Source organism: Equus asinus, chromosome 11, assembly GCF_041296235.1.
Source record: "Equus asinus isolate D_3611 breed Donkey chromosome 11, EquAss-T2T_v2, whole genome shotgun sequence".
Taxonomy (NCBI): Eukaryota; Metazoa; Chordata; class Mammalia; order Perissodactyla; family Equidae; genus Equus; species Equus asinus.
This window is the reverse complement of record NC_091800.1, coordinates 13,844,518-13,864,823: the sequence shown is the minus strand read 5'-3', so window position 1 is coordinate 13,864,823 and position 20,306 is coordinate 13,844,518. Positions and strand designations below refer to the sequence as shown.

The following is a 20,306-nucleotide window of genomic DNA, read 5'->3' as shown; positions in this document are numbered from 1 at the left end:
CATTTAGTATGCACTTTAGCATGTAACTGCTTCTACCATGGAATTTACTTTTCAGAAGCATGGAATGAAGCAAGTGCTAAGTAAATTACATGGTCTTGTGTGAAGAAAATTGCTATCTTTCTACTGTTTTCCGAAACAAGGTTGTAATCCAAGGAGGTCATCAAATCAGTTAAAGCAAAATCTTCTCTGTTCAATAAAGGCAAATGAGACTTTTTGACTCCAGCTTGGTGCTAAGGAATTTCATTGTCAATGAATTCCTCCCACTCAGCTCTCAGGGCATAAAATTGTGTTTCTTGGGAGATGGCCAACTTGACACACACCAGTCCCGGTGTCCTTCTTAAACTCTCCTTTTTAGGTAGGCTAATCCAAGCTGCCTTGATATTTATTATCTCAGAATCTTTTCCAGGACCACAGGCTGGGACCTAGTTTGTACTTAGAGCTCCAAAAACACAGTGAAAAACGCCTTTCTAGGGGGCCATTTTATGGAAAATGTTAAAACTTTTTTCCCTACTATGCTAATGTTTTTTCTATATCCAGCCTTTAAAAATAATCCCTTTGGACATCTTTATAGACTCATCTATGTTTGGGTGACTTAAAGTTCTTTTGAAAATGTTATGGGAATGTCACTGTTTTATTGGGTCACAAGAATTTTCCTCAAGCCCTGTTCCTGCACTCCTAGTATGGGTTGATTTATAAATTGGATTTAGAGGTATGTTTTCTCCAAATGAGAAAAAAGGATCAAGAAACCAAGATGTTAAGAACCGATCATAGACAGGGTAGCTTAAAAGCCCAGAATAATCTAATTCTTGTTCATTAACAGTAGCATAGCCATTCTTGTTTCTCTGTATTCTGCTCTGAAATGAGTTCTTTGCTTATGACATAAGCCAGTAGGTATAAATCTGAGAAATTTTCAACACAAGATGAGCCACAGTATACTATATTAGCTATTGTTTTTATCATGTTTAATCTCTGAAAGTCACTGGTTTAAGCTAAATGGGATAGAATTAGATAATGTAGCCTCATGTGAAGCTTCCCTACTCAATGATACATAGATGCATGTAATCTCCTAAGCAGGTATGAACAAGATGTGCTCACCTGTTGCTAATATCCCTTGGGTCTGGCGCATTGATAACTATTGTATTACGTTTGTTGATTTGTTTTTTTGGACCTTGGCCGTGAATATCTTTCAAAGCTTTGAAAGATAAATACCTTTAAGCCTATGATACAGCTTACACAGCCTGAGGTGTTGTCTATTTTCAAGGAAACTTTAACTTCAGGAGACATTTCTTTAGTCAATATAGAAAAGAGGATTTCTTATGGAAGACTGATTGACTATATCTGAAGGATGATGTTGAATGGATTGTAATTTAACTGGAGATCTGTCTTGTCTTGCTCAACATTTAACTTGTTCAATTTGTATAAGAATAGAGGTTTCAGGTTTCTCATTCATGGATTATGCAGGGTTAGGAAATACGTAACTGAGAGGGTTAGTGTCCAAAAAGACCCTAATAGTTGGAATGATGAATAAGATAAAATGTAGTAGGGCTAAATGTAAATTATTGGACTTGAGTCCAATGAGTCAAATGTTCAAGTAGTGCTCATAAAGATTTGTAGAATTATGAGTGTGTCAACTAAAATCACTTAAAACAAATGAGATGATTTTAGGTATAAAATCATCTCCAGCTTTCCCAGGGCCAGCTCTGCAGAACTGGGGACATTTCCCGAGACCTGATTTTCCGTTAACTTAAACTACCTTGTAGTGGCCACTCCAGAACGAATTCCACAGGAGATGGAGAGGTCAGTGGAAACCAAAACCCTCAATTAGAAGTGCTGATTCTGAGTCGTGAAGAGATTTCTCTCTCTTGATAGGCGGGGACTGAGAAAACACTGGAAAAGCAGTGTCTCCAAATGAGTCAGACACACACAACTCATAATCCTTGTTTTATGTTCTATTGAGTGTATGCCATGCCTTATTCTAGGAGAATTGGTACTGTAATCACCAAGAAGCCTAAATCACTTACTAATCATGCCTGTCTTTTAAAAAAAGCCTTCCCTCAAAAATACTTCCCAAGTATTCGAAGCACTTTTCTTAGAAACACCATTTGTTTTATTGTTTTGTACATGCGTTGAGACTGCTCCTCCAACACACTGCTCAGTGAGCAAGTTCAGTAGATAGGCGCTTGGATCTTAAATACAGAGAGATATTTCTCACATAGGCAAAGAATAACACTCCCGTTTTTCTTGAAACATACAGCCCTCTCTATCTAGCTTTCACTTCCTTATTTTGGGGCTTAGGTACAGAGACACATTTTTCTATTATAAGAGAAGCAACAGGGGCTGGCCCCGTGGCCAAGTAGTTAAGTTTGTGCTCTCTGCTTTAGTGGCCTGGGGTTTTGCCAGTTCGGATCCTGGGCTCGGACATGGCATCGCTCCTCAGACCATGCTGAGGTGGTGTCCCACACAGCACAACCAGAGGCACTCACAACTAGAACATACAAGTATGTACTGGGGGGCTTTTGGGGAGAAGAAGGAAGGAAAAAAAAAAAAAAGGAAGATTGGCACCTGAGCTAACATCTGTTGCCAATCAAAAAAAAAAAAAAGGAAAAAAAGAAAAACAACAGTCCAAGCATCGTAATGATTGGCACCTTGCTCTTGCCTTCAGTCTTAGGAACTCAGTGTGCAGTGAGGACGATAGAGAGCAGCCCTTAGGGGCGGCCGACATTCAGCTCTAGGTCATAGTTGCCACTTAGGAAGGCAGGCCCAGAGTTGCTAGCTCTTTTTCAGAGACATCAGACATCCTGTTTTGAGTGTATGTGTGAACAATTTTAATTTTTAAATGTTGGGTCAATTAAAAAAATACTATACAAGCTTAATAAAACATGTCTGTGAATTGGTTACAGCTTACAAGCCACCAGTGTGTAACCTTTCTTCACTAATTTGATGTCATACAACTTCATGTTGAAAACAGAAGAAAAAATAAATATTCAACACCCAGCAAAGAGTTATATTCTCTTCCACAAACAATTCCACAGCAATTTCTCACTTACGTCACGTGTTAAGAATGAGGAGAAATCAGCTACTGGCAAAGACCAGAGCAGACTGGGTAGGGCTTGGGGGTGGGAAGACTTCACATGCTTGTTGGTGCCCCGTCCTCATCTCTGGCAGACTGATATCTCTAACTACTCAAGAATTAACTTTGCTAGGTTTAGTAAGGTAAGTTCTAATCCTTTCATAAAGTACATACTTCTCTGAAATAGAATACATGTGTAATAATTATTGGCATGTTAACTTTGCAATTTACATCCAGACATAGATTCTTCAAGTTATAAGTTCACTTCCTATCCTCTGTTCTCTTGTCCCCATGCAAAGGATGCCCAGAATAACTGGCAACATCAAACTATTCCGGAAGACAGAGAACCTGATTTTAAAAAAAAGAGTTGGAGAGAATCACTTGAGGATAAGCAGTGTTCTGAGGTCAAACATTTGTTGAGTTTTGCTTTGGGACGGAAGCCAAATGGTAGCTCTAATCAGCAAAATATTATCTCCACCAACTCTGGACATAAGATCAGTATTTAAGTGGAGTGACACCATCATTTCTCCTCAAGGCCCACCTTGAAGATGACTTCGCATCCTCTGAAGAGTGCACAATCTGAAATGCTTTTCCAGTAGTGATGATGTAATTCCAAGGTAATACCTTCTGCACCTAGACCAGGCAGCAGCCTCCTGTCTTCCCTAATCCACTCTTGCCTGTTTCCATAGTAGAGTGGGAGAACCATCATCTAATCATACCCACCTGTTAACACTTTTCCATTGCGTGCCATTGCTGCTAAGATAAACACTCAAGTTTGGCAGGGTCTGGCTTCTGCTAGCTTGTCTAGACTCTTCTCAAATTTTTCTCTATGTCACTTTACGCCTCTCTCTTGAGCTCTCTTCAGTTCTTGCAAAGGTCTAGGTTCCCTCCTGCCTCGGGGCCTTTACACAGGCTCTCTACCGACTCCTCTTCACTCAGCTAACTCGACCTCATGTTTGACATCTTCGCTCAGATGACACTTCCACGGAGAAGCCTTTCCCAGAACCAGCCTCCGCATGTGATTAGGTTCTCTTGCTATCTTCTTTCATAGCTTACTCTTCTTTCCTTTCCTTCCTGGCACTTAGAGCAGTTTATACCTGTATGGTTTTTTGATCAATGTCTGTCTCCCTGACAAGATCAGATGCTCCCCGAGGGCAGAGGCCCGTCTGTGGTTCACTGTTGTGTCCACCATATGGGCACACAGGAGGCACTCAGTACGTAACTGCAGAATGAATGATTTTAATCTGTGCAACTCTTCTGCCTGATTTCCTGTACAATGTGGCATACATTTACAAGCCAGCTGGTCTGAGGTGTGTACTTAAAGCAATTGTAAATGAGGAAAAAAATAATCTGTTTTAGAGCAATTGCTGAAAGATCAATAAAGACTTTCTTCATTGAAGGAACTAAGTGGTTCAGTGAAGAATTAATGAAATTTGGTTTTATATTCTGAATGAAGAACAGATTTATTAGGAAATGATTAGTATAGTTAGTGTCCAGCAGAAAGGTTATTTTTATACCTCTACTTTTCCAAAAAGAAGAAAACCCCCCCAAATCCCATCAACACACAGTCATGCTTGGCTTGAACGTCATTCCATCTTACTCTATTGGTGTCATATGAATGTATGGGATGACTCATTCTGCCTCTTCCTTTCTTAAGTTCCATGCTTCTTGGATGGATCAAAACCAACACACAATGTCAGAGCACAGAAAAGATAAATTCTAACAGGCTTTTATTACCTTTTCTTCTGAGTCCCCCGGTTGACAGGTAATTACTCCATCTCTTGATCCTCCTGCAAATGTTGCCTTACAATTTGCAAGCCACTGTTGTCAGAAAGAGATACAGACGTAGGTGTAAATTCAGTGATGTCCTGAGAACATTTTTATCATCACTTCTTAGGGAAAATCAATTAAGTTTCTCAACACAATAAAATAAAATTTTGCTATAATGACTTTTTGAAAATCATTTTTTGGTTAAAGATTAACAATTTGAAATTAAAATATCTGTTTATATGGGTTCAATGATGGTTACTGGAAAATATAATTTCAACATTGTGATATATCATCCCAAAGAATGGTTTCACCTGACTATCCCTAATTTATGTGTAAATTAAAACAAATTCATATATGCTTAGAAAGCTTTCATATGACTGAGGTTAGGAGATAGGACCAGCACTTCCTTGTGGACTGGGTGGCTCTGGACAATGCAAGCTGACTCATGGCACACCTACCTCTCTGTTAGGTAGAGGTGGCTTCTATGGGGCAGGTCTACTTCACTGTAAGAAAGGCTATTATAAAAATAGCTCAGCTATTAGAGATTCTGCCAGTCTTAAGGATCTGGGATAGTAACTAATACAGATGTGAAAAGGAACCTTTGGGCAGAAAACAATAAGCACTGAAGAACTAAAATTCACACCTGACATTGAAAGACTGGTTCGTTTGCCAACGAAAATGAAAGGATTACTTTTATTAGCTCACGACTGAGAACCTGGAAAACAGTGATAGGGAAAGAGCGACAGAAATAGAAGACAAAGAGAATTGTTAAAGTAGAATGTTAGGACTCTTGTCCTAGGACAGGTCATGAGAAGATCAATAGCAGTAAACAAAACACCAGTAACTTCACAATGAATGTCTTCTATGTATCAGGCACTGTGCTGGGCAGTTTACATATGTTATTTCTATTTTAAAGGCAACATTGTGTTGTTTGAGAGCATGGACCTTTGAATCCCACAGACCTGGGTTTCAATACCATTCTTTACCTTCTTGCTAATGGGGATAATAATAGCAACTCCCAGGGTAGTTCTGAGCATTAAATGATTTAATTTAAGAGATTTAACTCTTATCAGCTTGTTGGACACATAGAAAGGACTCAGGAAATGAAAGCTGCTATGCCTATTATAATCGTTATATCCTTCAAACAATTTTGCAAATTACTATTATTAATGTCTTATAGATGAGTCTGAGATGAGAGAAGGTAAATAATTTATTCAAGGTCACTAACCCTTAAGTAACTGAGCTGCGATTTGAACCCAGGTCTGTCTGACTTCAAAATCCTCTTTCTCTAGTGCCTGGCACATTATAGGAAGTGCTCCAAAGATACTGCACACATATTTGTTGGATATCAAGGGGTTTGCGTGGATGGTGTCTGGATCACTTCTGTCTCGAATATTTTACAGTCTAGAACTTTGAAGAAAGAAAAAAGTAAAGAGCAGGAACTGAGGCCAAGAGAAGCTGTGGGGACAGGGAGAAACAGCTACCAAGAGTGGTTAAGAGGAGAGAGGTGAAATCCATCTCAACTAGTTTGGGGTGAGGCTGACACTGGAAGGAAGTAATTAATAACTTTAAGTCTCCAAGAAAAGAAAAGTTAGAACATTGATAAAGTGACATATCAAGCAGATACACACTTTTCTCAGTTTCTTAGTAGGGAAATTATGAGGCTAAAAATGAAAGCTGAAAAATTTCTCTTTGTAGATGTCATTTTTATATAGTCCATACAGTTGACAATTAAATTGGAATTAAAATCTCTTGAAGAATAGATGAAGTCTGTCTTCTACTTGCAAAAGAGCCCCTCTTAGGTTATTCACAACATGTCCCAGGAGCTCACAGTGTTTGGGTTCATTCAGTTTTAACTGAACATATATGCACAGAAACACGAAAGCTTACTGAGAGAGTGGCCTCTTTTCTGTTGTTGTAGGTATCCAAATATTCTTGCAGTTCCAAAACACTGAACTTGAGCTTGTCCAGAAGTCCACAAGAAAGGAGCTAAAGATAGGAAAATAATTTGTATTAAAACAACTAGAGAGATACCAAGACAAAGGCATGGCTACACAAATAGAGAAGTATATTTAGAACTAGTGTAAAGTAGAGAGCAATGGCATCCATTTAAATAAGCTATGAAATTTGTAATTTTGCTCCACTCTCAGCTGCAATTGCCATCGAATACTAGTTTGCTAATCCAAATATCCTATAAAAACATTCATGTTTTCCCATATCAGTATAGACAGACAAATCTTAAGTCGCCCATAGCAGCCCACATAAAGATATATCCATTTTATGCATAAACTCTAGTATCTTCATCTAGTAAGACTCCAAGCAGTGTGGAGACAGATCTCCAAATAGATTTTCAAACTGACTTTGTATTTAATCTGTACTTTAAATCACTTAAGATAGAATGATTTCTTGTACTGTATTCATTGCTGCAAGTCATTCAACTATCAATCAAGTTCTTAGAAAGACTGGCTCTTCAGAAGCCTTTAAAATCAAAGCACATCCTCATTGGTTCTGAACCTTGGTATGAGATGAGATGCCTATCTGCATGGGGGATGTAAAGAAAGGCAACACACACCTCTCCCCTCAAAGAGCTCTCCTGAGTCTTGCAGGGTTAGAGTTATATTCATAAAGTCAGGACTCAGCGGTCAGCCAGAGACTGTTTTAGTCATCCTTTAAAGTCATCATTTGCAGTTTGGGCTGGATGAATCTATCCAGAGGGCAATCAGTCTCTATTTGAGACTTGGGAGTGGGGAAAGTGATGACATGTTGCCCCTGGAGACCCATCTGGCTGGCCAACCTGGCATGGCGGGGACTGGCCAGGTCAGCTCTGGGTGGTTAGCTCACCATATTCACAGCTGTCAAAGTCAGAGTCATTGAAGAGAGGTGCCAAGGACACGGAGGGAGCACAGAGGTGGATTTTTCTCCTGATTCTCTGAAATGACTTTGCTTGGCCTGGGCTGGCAATGTACTGCCATTACAGTGCAGACTCAGGCCTTTAGGAGTCATATCACAACACAGCGCTGCTTGCAAACACTGAAACTGTCTTTAAAACAAACCACAACACAAAGAAGCTTCCCTGAAGTTCCACAGCAGAAGCTGGGCAGGGCACTCACCAGCAGGGCAGGACTGGGATACTCACGGTCTCGGCATCCACGAAAAGTGTTGGGCATTCAGAGCAGGAGGTGAGCATCTGGGAAGAGCTGACAAACTTGGATCCGATTCCCCGGAGGTTATCTCCAAGGTAACTGGCTGCATCACAGGTTAGGAAGCAGAACCTTTTCTGAATATTCTGCAAGGCAAAATAATTACATTTGTAAAGGCCAAGTTTTAACTTATGTGCTAGAACAACTATTTTTAAAATCTTTATAAAAATATCAAATGAACATGGGTGTTCGGTGTAGGGGGGAATAGGGAGCAGAGTGAATGTTTGTGTTAAGTCAACTAAATAATCCCCCAGTGTGGACAAAGTTTCTTCCTAAAATGTCATTTCCCAATGTGTGGATGCTCATATAATCTTTCAAATAAATGTTGCTTTTCTTTTTGCTGATGGCCAGTGCCAGTCAGCAGCTTGAGTCCTCTTAGCTTGTTTTTCAGATTCATGAGAAGTTACTGAGATTACTTCAATGCAGGCGAGACAAAATGGTCACAAGATATAACTCCGTTCTATTTCCCAAGACCAGAACTCCAGAGACAAGGCACTGAAATAGTGCCATTTGAGCCTTTGAAGGATGAGCATAGATGCTACATGGGCCCTAATAACATCTCCCTCTGAGAGCATGTCTGAGCAGGTGTCTTTAACTCTGTCTTACAGCTTTGCATACATCAAGTCATTAACTGTTACAACCAGGTGAAGAGACTGAGGTTAAGAGAGGTTAAATAACTCACTTAAGGTCATGCAGCTAGTAAGTGATAGAGTAAGGGTGAGCCCAACTCCAAAGTTTACATTCCTTCCGTAAGTCTGTAATGCTTCCTAAAAGTTACTATTCCTCCTGTACTGCCTGAGGGAAAAAAAGACACTTAGGAAGAATCTGATTCCCTGTGCCTGTGTCAGTACCAAAATAGGAACATTTTTAGCCCTAAACTTCCAACACACAAAGAAGAAAAAGTACAAAATATTTAACCGAAAAATAATTCCAGTCCTAGGTAGTGGCTTTCCCGAAAGAGATGGTATACCCTTTGAGTTGTAGAGCCTACTCTGCGAGAAATCCTCTCTGCCTGTTACGAGGAAGTTAGCATGTCCCCAAAACAACAGCAGGCTTTTGCTGATTGATGTATCTTTACGGTGTTGTTAGTTTTATGTGCAGCTAAGTGAAATACCAAAAAAACCCAAAAACCAAAACCCCAAAACCCGACAGAATGTTAGAGCTGAAAGGAATGGGAAAGGCCATGTCCACCATGACTCAGCTAGTTGAGTGGCAGAGCTGGGATTAGGATTCAGGTCCTCCAAATAGTTTGGGGTTCTTCCCATCTTACCTAAGGATAAGGTCAGATCTGGGTTGACTTTTTATTATCCTGAGAAGCCAGATCTGTCAGGGAACTTTAGAGCCACATATAAAAGCAGGTGATATTTAGGAGATATAAATTCAGTTTTGTGCTCACTTGACTTCCATATAAATGTGCCATATAATTTGGTGGCACTGTGTGATACAATGACGATATTCCAACACAGGGGCAGCAAGGAGGAAATATAATGACTGAAACACTTGGAAAGATGTCTACAGGGGACCAACAGAAACCATTTCCTTGTTTTTAAAACCAAATTATTTTTGCAATTACCTCCTCTCTGCTCACTCCAAAATGCAACCAAATACAGGGAAACGTGGTATTCAGACTCACAGGAAAATGTTGGAAAATAGTAAACAGACATGACAAGAGATTAATAGACTGCATGTCTGAAATGTATTTCATTTCCAGCATATTTTATCAATACCTATTTTGCTACTAGTATTTCTCTCAATCATATAGCATTTGATGGTAGTTTAGAAAGTTCTTATGGCTAAATGTAATATTAAAAACTGAAATAGGTACATATTAATATTATTATTGCAAATAAGCTCCAAAGGGATTGATTTAATACCATTGCTGATGAAAAAAAATTTCCAAATCCAAATGTGCTCTCCAGGGCCCAGCTCATGTTACAACCTAATTGGTCCACTGGCAATAAGTCAGAGCTGTACATTTAAGATTTCCATTGGAAAAAGAAAGATTTCCATCCATTCTTCATACATGTACTGAGCACCTATTGTGTGTTAGCAACTGTGCCAGCTGCTGGGGAATCCAAGTGAGACACCATTACCTGCCCTCTCCAGGGGAGATCAACACCTGGACTAACAATTCTAATAGAATGTGAAAAGCATAACAGATGCCAACTACCATGTTTCGGGATCCCAGGGAACCGAGGAAGGGAGAAGGAAGTAAAGGAGGCTTCATTCACTGAAGTGACATCCAGTCAGGGATTTGCACGTAATTGGGGGTATGGTCGAGGGACAAGAGGAGATTCTAGCAAAGGGAGAAGTATTGCTCAGAACCATAAAATTGAGCATGAATAGTCTAGCAACTATAAGAAGCAAAAATTGTGACAACAGCCAAACTTAAATATGTATTATTAATCATTACTTTAAAATAGACTTCAGAACAATATAAATAATAAACTATTATATAGTTTATATATATAAATAATAAACTATTGCTTCTGAATCCTTAATAATTAAATTTACCTCACATGGTAGTGTATTTCTGGAATTCTTATCTTTCAGCAAACAGTTGTTTTCTGTCTTAAGCCTAACAGCCTCTCCCGCCCCCAGTTAGTCCCAGACACAACCTTAAGTTTGTCCATTCAACTTTCCAAAATGTTTCATTCACTAAAAGTAAATTGAAAAACTTGAGAGAGCAGCACAAATTATACTCAAAGTGAGAAACTGTAGCTATTACTGCTATTGGTATATAATTCTCCAAAAACGGGTCATAAGAAGGGCTTCCAGGCTCAAAAACAGAGTTTACTTCTATATTAACTAAAGTATAGCTTTCTGAATTTGAAATTATTTAAGGCAGATGATCCCAGGTTTTCATTTTGCAATTTTTATATAATTCCTGATTTTCCTGCCTTTCCCTTCTGCCATGGCCCTTCTTGAAGGTGATTACAGGTCCCCATCCCTCAGTCCAAGCAAGTTATTGTCCCTCTCATGAAACACTCTGTTGAGAACTCAACCTCTCAAAAGTTTAACAGAGTTCTAACTTGTCTGTCTATTCATTCCTCCAACATTTGAGTCTTTTCAAAGTTGGAACAACATAGTTCCTTTGTATTTTTTCCTTGTATTTTCAGTGGCTGATTTGTGAGTTATTAAAAGTAAAGTTTAGAAAAATACTGAAGGAAAGGCATTTTCATTATAGGAAAATAGGAACTTGAAAGAAAGTAAAAAGAAAAAAATAAAAGACACCCATAATCTCATCACCTGGAGAAAACTACAATGAAATGCTAGTGTATAATCTTCACTATTTTCTAGGCATTAAAAAAATAAACAAAGGAGCAGTATTCTACATACTGGTTTTTTCCCAACTGATTTTCTCTTAAACTACATGGTAACCACGTTTCCATGTCAGTAAATCCCCCTATAACCTCGTCTTCATAGCTGAGTATTAATCCCAGCATTGCTATTTTCCCAGTCAATTTCTGCTTCAAACAGCACACAGAGCTGTTAACTCCAATGATGTTTGAAGACCTTCAGAGTTTCTTCATAACAAGGCATGGTTCTCTCTTCTTTTGCTGCCTCCCACCCCTGCCGATCAATTGATGAAATTTGGAGAGTAAAAGTTCAGAGCAAGACACATAGAGGAACTACCAGGAATCTGTACAACCAACAGACAGACAGGCATAGAAATAAACTTTCAACCACCGATCAGAAGTCGAGCTCCCTCTATCTCTTTAGTTCAGTAGATGTTCTAAGTGTTTTGGGGGTAACAAGTGACGCTACATAGAGCTGTGTATGCAAGATGCCACAGGTGCCTGGCTGAGGGGTTGAAATCCAGCCTGCACTCAGCTGGCCACATATAGTACTGCAACCCTCTGGAGGAAGGGATGTTTGTTTCCAAATTGCACAAAGACACTGTGTGGACTAGCGGGGCTGTGGTTCACACAGGAGAAGCAAAGAATGACGTTTCATTTGTTCAGAAGCAACTAAGGGGAGTAAGCAAGTCTTCATAGCTACGGCTGGCATGTTTAAGGAATTCACAGGGGGAAGAAAGATAAAAGACAAGGACAGGAAACGCACAAATAAAAAATTAAAAAAAGAGATACAAGAGCGGTCTAAGAGGAAAGAAGAGATGGAGGACAGGCCTGGCAGAAGATACCACTTAATGGTCCTGATGCCATGGTCACGTAGGATTGATGACATCATTTAAGGCCAGAAGGGCAGAAGTGAACAGTACATCATGGCAGCCTAAATCATTTGAGGGCAGCATCTTCACAGTACCAGTTTGAGAAGGTTGAACAGATTAAGGATGAATGGAAGAAAGGATAAAGTCAGAGAACATTGAGGGATGTTTGGGGGAGAAAATAGTATAAACCCAGAACTAAATAACCACCCCTTCTTAGATTAGAAGCTAGCTGGCTCCCGTAAGAGACTAAGTCCTCTGAGCTTCTAGTGAGCACCGCACCTTAAACAAGGAGGAGAACACATGAAATGTATACACAGCACAGGAGCCATCTGAGTCGCACATGAGCTGGTTGATGTGGCTGCGCCAGGCTTCCTCGGCATCGTCACAGGCCGTGGGCTGAAATGCAGCGAGGATGGCCGAGAAGAAGGGCGAGGGAGGGGGAGAGACTCCCCTGTCACCTTCTCCAAAGCTGGAAAAAATGAAAAGGACTCTGTCAAGAAGTGATGTCCTTCTCGTCCTTTACCGGGTTGTAAGGTTCTAACCCTGAGTCAGCCTCCTCAGGTGGCCCGTTCTGCCCACTCCTCCGTTGGAGCTTGCTTAGGGAGCTTGGCTTTCATTCAGAGGTCTCTGGGATTCTTTTTTGATTCTAGAAAATAGAATCCAAATCAAAATAGAATCAAAATTTCACCTCTTGAATTTCTGCGATTCCTCCAATTCTGATTTCCTTTATAGAGACTCGGTACCTCTCAGCCTTCAGCAGTTGTCTCTTACTTTCCTCACTGGCCATTCCTCAGACACAGTATTAGTTTCTATGCTTTCACACTTTCATTTTTCAATATGAAAAATTATAACATAAATTTTCAGTCTTTTAACTCTTCCTTTGTGGAGGGAGAGTATAAATGAGTGCATGTGCATAAATGCCCAGAAGAAAAAGGTGGAGGGAGGAAAGGAAATGAAAGAAGAGAAATGCGGGGTGAGAGAGAGCGGAAGGAGGAAAGGAGAGAGAATGAACAAAAAGTGAAAAGTCAAGTTCTTCTCTGGGGATTACCTGAAGCTGTTTCTTTGATGGATGGATGCTGGTCCCCATAACAGAAGGCCTTTGTCTATCTAGCCTTATCAGGAGCTTTTACTTAGTTCTTATTTTCAGCCTTCAGAAGAGTGATTTTAGGATTCTTTCTTCTCCTGTAGTAAATCTGTAGCATTATTACTTATGATTTATTCTAGATGCTGCATGAGTGCTTTTATCTATTCCTTTTTATATTTTTTCCTGTTCGTATTCTCTAACTGTGTCTCACTAGTCTCAGAAATATCAGCCACTAGGCTGAAAGCCACCACTTAAGAAAGAGTAGGTATTTAGTTTATAAAGAACTTCTTGTTCTGGTCTTTTAACTCAAAATAAAAAGAACTCCTCATTTCCAAGCCTTGCCAATCTTGCTTATCTTCAAAGCTTACAAGGCCTGGACCATGTCCCCAGCCCCCTCTTTGGCTTTTATCTTACTCTATGGCTTTATGAGTTCCTACGTGAGTACCCTTTTGGGTTCCATGTAAGGCCCTATGCTGGGGTTGGATGATCCCAACCTACTGAGAGCCCTCCGAGCTACATGTCAGTTTGGATGCCTTCATTAGGAAGTCCCCTCCCAACAGTGCAAGTGTGACATATAACTTGAGTTAGAGTGAACGCGATACAGTGTGCCATATACGTTCGCACCACTCATTTCCACCAAGGGCTCCTTTACCTTGCAAGAGTAAACTGGTCCAGTGCTCGATTGCCTTTTTCTTCTGCCTCAGTCATATCCAAGCTAAAGCTATCACTGCATTCGAAAGTTGCTGGGAGTTCATTGATGGAACTAGAAAGATCATCCTCATGCACGGTGGTGTCCTCCTCTTCCTGGGCAGCTTCAGCCTGGAAGAATAAAAAGAGGAAAGAATCCCCCCAATATGTGAGAATATATAGAGGGAAATCTGTTCAACTAAAGGACAAATAGACAAATCGTGAGAGTGATAGAAATTGAAGGTATTTGTTTTCTAGCTACAATATAGTCAGTTTCTATCACTGGACTCAGGAATTCTCTGAAGTACTGTTCATTCTTTATCTTCTTTTCAATCTTTGCACAATAGTTCCCAAAGAGGCTCTCAATAGATTACCATATTTGATCCATGCTTATGGGATATAAGTGCTAAACTTGGAAAGGACCATTGAGACCACCTGGTCTAACCTTCCATTTTATACACGAGGAAATGGATGCTCCACGTGGGAAAGGGATATCAAGGAGATAATCAGAGCTGGACCTGGGACTAGAAACACACCACCTCTGGATTCAGACTTTCTCCATTGTACAACCCCGGCCTTCTAAAGCAAGCCTGTCCAGATTCTATATTGAAGAGAATATAGTTATATAGAATCCCTTAGCTATGGAAACTAGAATTTAGAATCATCAGTGACTGGCATAGTAGATGTTCAAGAAATATCTGCAGTGTGCTTGAATGATCCATAGTTATCTCCTATGTCTACCATGTTGATAGGCCTTTCCATACTGAAAATCCTCTAAGATGCACTTACACATATGTTTTACACTTGGGAATATCCTTTAAAGATAACAGATATGAGAGGCTGCTCTCACGTTGCTATAAAATGTAGAAGAAGCAGTGAAATGAAAGGGCTCTGGGGCAGCAGATCTGGGATCAGTGAGGGGCAGGAAAGAGACATAGTGAGTAAAATGGAAAAAGAGGCTGGGCTTGAACTTGGGCCAGGGGAAAATCAGCTGGAGAACTGATTGTTCTTTATGAGAGGAAGGAAGGCAGCTGGATTACAGACCAGAAGAGGAGAGGAAGAAACTACACATACTTGTTTCAGTGAGTCATTTTCTTAAAACAAAAACAAAATCAAGGCAAAATAGAAATATATATGAATTAGAGTGTTATCATGGGTTGACATCTGGCCACTCAGTTAGTAGTATTTTGAATCAAGGATTAATAAGGAAATTAACAGGAATGTTTAAACTTATGTCAGGGGAACAGGATATCTCACATCTTTAAAGGATTGCTTGTAAATACTGAATTTCAGAGACTTATCCGTATCTGCTTCTTCCTGCTTTTTAAAACTACAGTGGTACAATGAGACTGGCCACTGACGACTGGTCTGGGTTATTAGTGTACATAAATGTCATCTGTTAGGGGAGGGCTGAGTTCTTAGAAAAATATCTTTCATTTTCTCTTTCTAACATCACGAATATATCAAACTTTGCAGAAACCCAGCTCATGTGAAAAACAGAAATAGCTTTTCAGAAATTAGACTCAATCTTTCCTTGATAGAATTAGATGATTTCTGTGTGAGTCCACAAAAATATTACTACTTAGGCAATGCTTTCTACGAGAAATATGTATAATTTAGCATTGAAAATAGAACAATTGAGAAAACGACTATTCTGAGAAGGATCAAATGCTAATGACTTCACATTTATTTTGTGATGTCCTTTCCATGAAATTTAATTTCTTAATCTTAGGATTCTGGCATCTTAACCTCAGATGAGTTTCCTCTCTGGACCTTTTTGGGCTAAAAAAGGACTCTGATAATTCTTAAGAATCCTGATCAGACTTCCTTTGCAATGGGGCAATCTTAGAAATGTTCTTTAAGCTTCAAGCTTTTTAGGTGATTGCAATTTGATTGGTTGCTCTTGGTTTAAAGTCCACAGATTTGCCTAGAGCTCAGACCTGTTGTCAGTGCACTGTAAAAGAATACAGAATAGGTAGTAGTGTATTTTTTTTCCATTAGAAGAAGTATCAGAATATTTTACACATTTTTTTCTATTTTATTTTCCCTTTCAAGCTAACACTATCATAACCAAACTCAGGATAGACAAAACTTTATCCTAACTGCAGTAGGTTATTTGGGAATTTCTAATATAAGAAAATAAAATTCTATACCGATGGGCATATATGTGGGCATATAAGTGAACACAGTGCAGGAGTGAATACTTTAATAGATAGGGTATTTATGGAAATTTTGTTAAAATAAACTTCAAGTGAAATATGTATTGTTAGATTTTTTTTTTTAAGCTTACCTTTTAAATAAGAAAATTGCACAACCAGAGGCACTCACAACTAGAATATACAACTATGTACTGGGAGGCTTTGGGGAGAAGAAAAAAAACGAGAAGATTGGCAACAGTCGTTAGCTCAGGTGCCAATCTTTAAAAAAAAGAAAAAGAAAATTGTATCCATTACTTATTTTTCTCCTCAGTCTGGCTAGGACAGTTCTGTGCAAATCTGGCATAACATGCTGATTGACACTGAAAATTTCAATAGTATGCTAAAAGGCGAGAATCGAATCAATGCACAAATTGTATAATTGATTCCTACATAGGAAAAAATTTCCCCAGATACATGCACACACCCACACCTCACTTAGCATATTGTTTTATAAAAGTCAGGACAAAGAACAGTAGTTTCCCAGTCACAGCGATCTCAGAAGACACCAATTTGTTTTACCATTAATCAGCAGTGTTCATGCTGTATGGAAAATGCAAAATGGTTCATTTAAAAAGTACCTCAAATCAAATTTCTTTCAACCAACAAGAAGATGGCTGCTGAAGTTTGTGAGGATAAAACAACTTCAAAACACAGGCTCGGGTGCACAAACTCCATTATTTCAAAAAAGTAAGAAAGAAAAAGACAAAGATAGTCCCTCCACTTATAAATCCCCTAAGATTTCTCAGAAAATTGGAAGTACTTTTTCTTTAGGAAAACTGTGATCATAATTGCCAAAATCTCTTTACCTTTGAACCCTCAGAAATCTGAAGATTATTCATATCAGGCAAAGCAGAGTCAAAGCTAGCCATTCTGGTGTTAAAGGAATGAGGATCAGCAGGGGTCATGTCGCAGGCTGCAGTGAGCGATTCCATGGGGTTAGTCTCCTCAGAAGGGGAGAGAGTCATGATCTGTTGAGAAAGCAAAGGAGATAAAACATAGCATGAAGTTTCTTTAAAAGCTCTATTTATTCTTTTTTTTAAAGATTGGCACCTGAGCTAACATCTATTGCCAATCTTCTTTTTTTTCTTCTTCTTCTTCTCCCCAAAGTCCCCCGGTACATAGTGCTATATTTTAAGTTGTGGGTCCTTCTAGTTGTGGCATGTGGGACACTTCCTCAGCATGGCCTGACGAGCGGTGCCATGTCTGCGCCCAGGATCTGAACCGGCTAAACCCTGGGCTGCCAAAGTGGAGTGCAAGAACTTAACCACACAGCCACGGGGCCAGCCCCGAAAAAAAAGCGCTATTTATTCTTTACATAAGAGTACAAACCATTGTATGAGCTAGTTGTTGGTCGACAGGTAGCGTTTAAGGTACATATTTCACTGTTAATAGAACTTAAACATAGCAGCTGGCAATCTGGTATTACAGCACAGCATTCTACAACACCAATACCCGTATTTTCAGAAAACCACATCAAAATTGTCTGTTATATTTCCTAAAACTTTGGATTTCTGAGGAAGTTATTTGGGGAAAATCTAGGCCTTAACAGATTTGATGGCACTCAGGGCTCATAACAAATCCCCAGCATTTGTTTCCATTTGCAACCTACAGAGAAGAGGCCAGTTAGAATCAGTTAGACACCACCTGACACTTCAGATTTGAGTTTAGCAGCTGTGGAAAGTTTCTTTAGCTGCAACTGGAAACTGCATGATTGCTTTAATTACAAAAATAAGTCTCCCAATTCCTACAGAGAGCAAGTTCCTACTTACTAGGTCAGAGTGCTCCAGGATCTGGCTGGCTGTGAGGTCTTCCTCTTCGGAGGATTCATCGGAATCCTCATGGTTCATTTTATTGAGGCTGGGAGAACTTCCTGAAAGCTGGCGCTCCTCCAGAAGCTGCATATCGCACTTGTCCAGACTATCCAGAGAACGCCTGCGCACTCCCCAGTTGAAATTGTCCATACTCTCACCCTGAAATCACACCATCAGCTGTTTTTTTATGCCCAAATCTTCCTGCACTTACACCTTCACACATTCAATTAGTCATAGCTTAGAAATAAATATTTTCAATATAAACTCTCAAGCCCTCATGTGCTTTGGTACCAAACATTTTGTTTATATGATGTGAAAAGTAGTAAAAGCATACTATTTTCACTTAAATGCATATTAAATCATAGGTCGAAGTGATTACACACTTTTCTTTGGCATGGTGGGTCATATTTTGTTTTTTAAAAGTTGATTTTGGTAAACTATATAAATGATCTGGGTTTCCAAAAATCCGTAAGCAAGAGATCATTAATATTAAAACCACTTCAGAAGAGGTCCCCGCTCCCCCCTTGTTTAGTACTGTTCTCAGAAGGAGAAAAAAAGTAGGAGCTATGCTTGTAGCACATTCCACATCCTCTGGGTATTAAGTAGAAGAGCATTAGGTAAACATTCCAGCCTGTTTCTGCCACAGCGGTTTCCACAGATAAAATGCAGAGTTAAAGACCATCAGAGAGCAGCTGGGCAAGGCCTGCCGGATCATGCACTATGCAGAGGCCAGAGCAGCACGGCTTAACTTTTGCTTTAGGCTCATCTTTAAATTACTGTCCCAGCGTAGAAAATAGTTACTTTCCTGGACCTGAAATGATTGACTTGGTACCAAGCACTATTCCTGGCAGGAACATTTTAATTTACTGAGAACTGGGCTAAGTGGCAATATAAGTGTTAAAGAAAGCTTTTAGTTGCATCTCAGATTTTCTCTATACACCATCTGATATTAAATGAGTTTATCCGACCAACATAAATTTTTTTCTAAAAATGAATTTGAGTTTTATTTTTCTCTCTATTAAGATAGGAATAAAGCAAGGGAAATATTACCCAGCCCACTGGTAAACAAATTTTAAGCTAAACAAATAGGTAATCTGAATAAAATCTAGCATAGAATACTTTCATTTATTAGACATTTGAAACACTGTCTGATGGTTCATTGAAATAAAATAACTTTTTCTGATGACAGTTCAGTTAATAGCATAATAATGTAATATGAGAGATGCAAATTACTGTTAAAATTAGTGACCATTAAATTTATTAATTTTCCTCTGGTTTAAGAGTCTATTTCTTCTGGCTTCTAATGAAACAAAACTGTCATTCTCAGATCTCTCATATAATAGATGCTTAACTTTGCCAAAGTCTGTTTTGGCTATTCATGGTAGAATGCAACAGGTAAGAATGCTAACCACATTCTGGATATGATATAGAAATTGTTATTATTATTCATCCACATTTATGATGTTTATGATTGTTTTTAGGCATGTTTGATTATAAAGAGAAAGCAGACTCAGAATATGATTTTCATTCTGTAGCTGTATCTGTTGTTTTGTCTGTATCTGTACTTTTTACTTGTATCTGCTATGATAAATTACCATCAAGTAATATCTTTCTTGATGGAAAAGGCTAATTTTTGTGCTGAGATTTTATAAGTTCATTTTTTTTTTTTGAGGAAGATTAGCCCTGAGCTAACATCTGCTACCCATGCTCCTCTCCTTTTTTTTTTTTTTTTTTTTTTGCCGAGGAAGACTGGCCCTGAGCTAACATCTGGGCCCATCTTCCTCTACTTTACATGTGGGACGCCTGCCACAGCATGGCTTGCCAAACGGTGCCATGTCCACACCCAGGATCTGAACTGGCAAACCCCAGGCTGCCGAAGTGAATGTGTGAACTTAACTGCTGTGCCACTGGGCCAGCTCCATATGCTGAGATTTTAAAACAGCTATGGCAGTAAAAAAATTGAAAAAATGTGGAAGAGGCAAGAGTCCTTGGAAGAAGAAGAAAATGTCATGTGTGAAGAAATTTTAAAAAATGTAAAAACAAGAACACAGAGTAAAAAGAAGAATGTGAAAATAACTGGGAGAAATATACAAAGATACATATAAAACATCAGTTTACAAAACTGATTCTCTTGCACCAAATCAATGGAAGGATTGGATAAACTCCCTTAAGCGACAATTCTGAAAGTCTTCCACACTGAAACTAACGCTGAACCATGAGCTTGCGGAGAAACATAGACATCCAGGGCCAGAGAATGCCACACTGGGCATAGAGGGCTGTTACTATTGACTTGGTAGCAACTCTGGTGAAGACTT

At 39.2% G+C, this 20,306-nt stretch overlaps 2 protein-coding genes across 11 annotated transcripts in view; one reads left to right on the top strand and one right to left on the bottom strand.

Moving 5' to 3' along the window:
• Positions 1-20,306, bottom strand: part of FRY (FRY microtubule binding protein) — a 407,136-nt gene that overhangs the window by 9,348 nt on the left and 377,482 nt on the right. For all 8 annotated transcript variants that reach the window (XM_070520479.1, XM_070520478.1, XM_070520476.1 and 5 more), the window contains 7 exons: positions 17,950-18,150; positions 16,987-17,148; positions 13,948-14,114; positions 12,491-12,680; positions 7,977-8,126; positions 6,731-6,829; positions 4,808-4,891 (listed from right to left, as the gene is read on the bottom strand). In XM_070520479.1, the coding sequence (XP_070376580.1) occupies positions 4,808-4,891; positions 6,731-6,829; positions 7,977-8,126; positions 12,491-12,680; positions 13,948-14,114; positions 16,987-17,148; positions 17,950-18,150 (1,053 nt within the window). The remainder of the gene's footprint in view (positions 1-4,807; positions 4,892-6,730; positions 6,830-7,976; positions 8,127-12,490; positions 12,681-13,947; positions 14,115-16,986; positions 17,149-17,949; positions 18,151-20,306) is intronic.
• The window catches only part of ZAR1L (zygote arrest 1 like), a 77,516-nt gene that overhangs the window by 24,252 nt on the left and 32,958 nt on the right, over positions 1-20,306 (top strand). Inside the window, exon 4 of one of the 3 annotated variants that reach the window (XM_044777311.2) lies at positions 3,370-4,471. The exons of 1 other annotated variant lie outside the window; for it this stretch is intronic. In XM_044777311.2, coding sequence (XP_044633246.2) covers positions 3,370-3,576 — 207 coding nt within the window. In that variant the 3' untranslated portion in view covers positions 3,577-4,471. Of the gene's footprint in view, positions 1-3,369; positions 4,472-20,306 lie in introns of those variants that run through there. One more of the 3 variants, XM_044777313.2, reaches the window with a different exon arrangement.